The sequence below is a fragment of the Limulus polyphemus genome, unplaced genomic scaffold (genome assembly GCF_000517525.1).
Source record: "Limulus polyphemus unplaced genomic scaffold, Limulus_polyphemus-2.1.2 Scaffold566, whole genome shotgun sequence".
In the NCBI taxonomy this organism is placed as follows: domain Eukaryota; kingdom Metazoa; phylum Arthropoda; class Merostomata; order Xiphosura; family Limulidae; genus Limulus; species Limulus polyphemus.
The window spans coordinates 36,746-40,241 of NW_013666176.1; the positions used below are offsets into that span (position 1 = coordinate 36,746).

General features: G+C 32.4%; 1 protein-coding gene across 1 annotated transcript in view; it reads right to left on the reverse strand.

Annotated features, from left to right (window-relative positions):
* LOC106459130 (putative ammonium transporter 3) overlaps positions 1–3,496 on the reverse strand; it is a 26,286-nt gene that overhangs the window by 4,329 nt on the left and 18,461 nt on the right. The window contains exons 4-6 of the mRNA XM_013918716.2: positions 2,557–2,616; positions 2,362–2,438; positions 689–1,005 (exon numbers count right to left, since the gene is read on the reverse strand). Of these exons, the coding sequence (XP_013774170.1) occupies positions 689–1,005; positions 2,362–2,438; positions 2,557–2,616 (454 nt within the window). The remainder of the gene's footprint in view (positions 1–688; positions 1,006–2,361; positions 2,439–2,556; positions 2,617–3,496) is intronic.

Below are 3,496 nucleotides of genomic sequence, written 5' to 3' on the forward strand. Positions count from 1 at the left end.
AATTTTGAAGTTGGATTCTGAGGATGTAGTCTGTTATATTTCTTTAACTTTTATCCATCTCCCCTTTTTGTCAATAAACAATGTTGTATATCATAAGTGTTGTAATCTTGTTTATAATCAAACTTTGTTTTCCTTCGAACACATCGATTGTGTAGCTTTGTGCTTAACTTCAAAAAACAAACAAACATTCTTCACAATCTAATTAGCATTTAGTGTTCACAGTTCCCATTACATCTTTCTTGAATTACATTTGTACAAGCAAGGGACAAACGTGGTTTAGTGGTAACTCCTCTGGGCTGTGTATGGGAAAGTTCAAGGATCGATCTGTAATGTGTGGCTGTTAGCGCTCCGCACTTTTAGTTGTAGATACATTGTAAAAGTGACCTAACATTTTAGCTCATATATCGCAAAAGAGATTGTTCAGGTTTTAAACGTATATCAGCATAGAAAAATCAGCCAAACGTATTGTTCTATAGTAGTTTTGTGTGTAGTTTCTTGTCCTAAACAAGTTGAAGATGACTATAATACAAGTAACATAGTAAACAAAGAAACAGCTTAGGAGAATATTTATTGATTAGACTGTTATAGTGAAAAATAATGTGATGGTACTTTCTTCCATGTTGTAAGTATTTAAAATAAAATTATATTTTATTAAGTAGAGAAAGATAATAAAATATAACGAACTTACAAATAACAAAAGAAAAGTACAAGCAAAACTCCAGATAATGATGATAATAGCAGCCAAGGTCTGTATTCCTAAAAGGTACCATCCACCTCCACGAAAAAGTCCAGCATTGCCTTTGCTCAATGAAAGCAGTGAATCTTTTTCAACTATTATTCCAACAGCCAACATACCCCAGATGGCACTGCTGCCGTGAACTGCGATAGCTCCAACTGGATCGTCGATATTGAGCTTGTTAAGGATGGGCGTTGTAACATTGGCCACCAGTGATCCTATCGTACCCACTATAAGGGCTTCCCATGGGTGATAAAGAGCACATCCAGCTAGAAGGTGATAGAGAGAGAGACCTTATAAAATCCGTCAGCCAAGAAATCATATACGAAACCACAAAAAAAAAAACAACAACAAAAACGACCAAACGTGTTTCATATTTCACCTGAATCTAGGATGAGAGCTAGTTAGCCTCAAACTATCTTTCAATAAGAACAAATTCTAGTGCGTGTGTGTGAGAAAAAAAAAGAAGCCAAATCGAGAAATATTAACAAATATATTGAAGATTTCAACAGTAGACTTTGTGTTGGATACCTATTTACGATATTGGTACAAGTGTGTATAAAATGTTTGTTTTAACAACTCAGTTTAAAGGATTTTAGTGGTTTGTGGAATATGCAAAACAGGAAGAAACATGTAACATATACGTTTACTAATCTGCATGTAAAATAATATAGAAATTGTTTCATTTTGAGACTGAGGTTAAAATATTTAAGGAAAATCCTCGAATATTCTGGTCTGTCTGTACAATTTGAAAACAAGTAATATATTCCATAAAAATGTGATTTTTTTATCATATCAATTTTATTCATATTAAAAAAAAAAGCAACCATGGACTCTAAACTTGGTGTTCTTTTAACTTGTGTCCGTGTCGATTTTGTTACATCTCACAATAAGTAAAATACAATATACTAAAATAGTAGAGTTTCCTAAAAAACAACAACAAAAAAAAACAAAAAAAAAACACGAACACTTCGCACTAAGCGCTTTTGAGGGCTTGTAACTTCAAAATCGGGTTTCGTTCGATATCCGTGGTGGGTATAGCACAGAGACCACATTGTTTGGCTTTGTGCTTAACTTGAAATAAAGAAAATAAATAACTAATAAATATGTAACAAAAACAGTTTCCTCCCTACAACGCCCAAATATGAACAAAAAAGAATCATTTCAAAGTTCTGGAACAGGGTTTGTTTAACTGTGTCATTTATGGTTGCCGATGGTTCGAGGGATGGTTACTCATTGAGATGCTTTGATAAGGCATGTTGCTAATGGTTTTAGGGATGGTTACTTATTATTATTGCTTTGATAAGGTATGTTATTGATGTTTTTATGGATGGTTACTTATTATCATTGCTTTGATAATGTATGTTATTGATGTTTTTATGGATGGTTACTTATTATCATTGCATTGATAAGATATGTTTTTATGGATGGTTACTTATTATCATTGCTTTGATAATGTATGAGCTGAAATAATTGCTATTAAATCTAATCGTTTCACGTGTTGGCATATCATAATTCAATTTTGCCTCCATTGGTGACGTCGTAACCAAAATGTTGAATCCAAGCGTGTATGTATATAACAAATATTAAACTAGTAAACAATTAAAATAGATAACATAACTTACCCGTCACAGACACCAAAGATGCCAGGATTCCGGTGATAAAGTCTAAGATCATAAATTTTTTCTTGTGCGCAATATAGCTGTAATGAAATGTGATAACCTAATTTACGATCGGAAAAATTTAGATATGCAGATTGTTTCAAGACTTTAAGAAATAATTGTTTATAATAGTTACAGAGTATTTAATGATTTCCTTACCTAAAAGTAAGAGCGGCCATTCCGCCACCTACCGACGAGTTAATAGTGGCGATAGCAGATCTACGAAAGATAAAGAAATTACAATATCGTTCAAAAACCTTCGAATGCTTCTGTTCCACCACATTATTTTTACTTATACTGAAAAGGCTTATTATTTGAAAGTTGTAGACGGTCAACAGTGGAATTCTAAGCTAGTTTAGCAAAACATGTTTTAAAAGTATAGCCTTTCCTAAAAGTTAAATCGTTATACCTTTTTTTCATATATAAATAACATTTTGGAGATCACGTTGAATTGCAAATATGATCAATTTATTTAATATTTAAGGGTAGGTAATACATACATTATAAACAAGCGCCAAGTTTATATTTAATTTTGATATTTTCGTTGCCTATGCGGTTTTAATTAATTTTTTTATACCTTATAAACAGTCCATCCTTTATTATAAATTAAGTATTTGTTGTAGAGATGTTTCACTGGAGTATTACTCAAATGTTAATAACTTTGTAATTTTTGAGCATGAGAACAACTAAAATTTATTAAAAGTTTTATTCCCTCTGAAATAAGTTGATTAACTATACACCTGGAAAAAAGTTAAGCACCCCCAAATATTTTTCAGGATTGCTTATTGAAAATAAGGTTTAATTTTCATGATGTTGAGCAATGTTCATAATTTCAAACATAATTAAAAGGATAGTGAGCGTTCAGGTGTGACTATTTAAATCAGGCGCGTTTTTTTCCCCACGTGCAACTTGCTCCCTTCTTCACGTCCAATATGCACTATTTTCTCGTGCATCAAATCCGTATTTAAGTCCCGAATTTCTGAATGCAAAATCATTTTAAAAAGAATGGCAAGAATACGGATATCAGAGGCGCAGAGATGGCAAATTATTGGCATGAATTCCGCTGTTATTTCCTACAAGGCGATAGGTGTACAGCTTG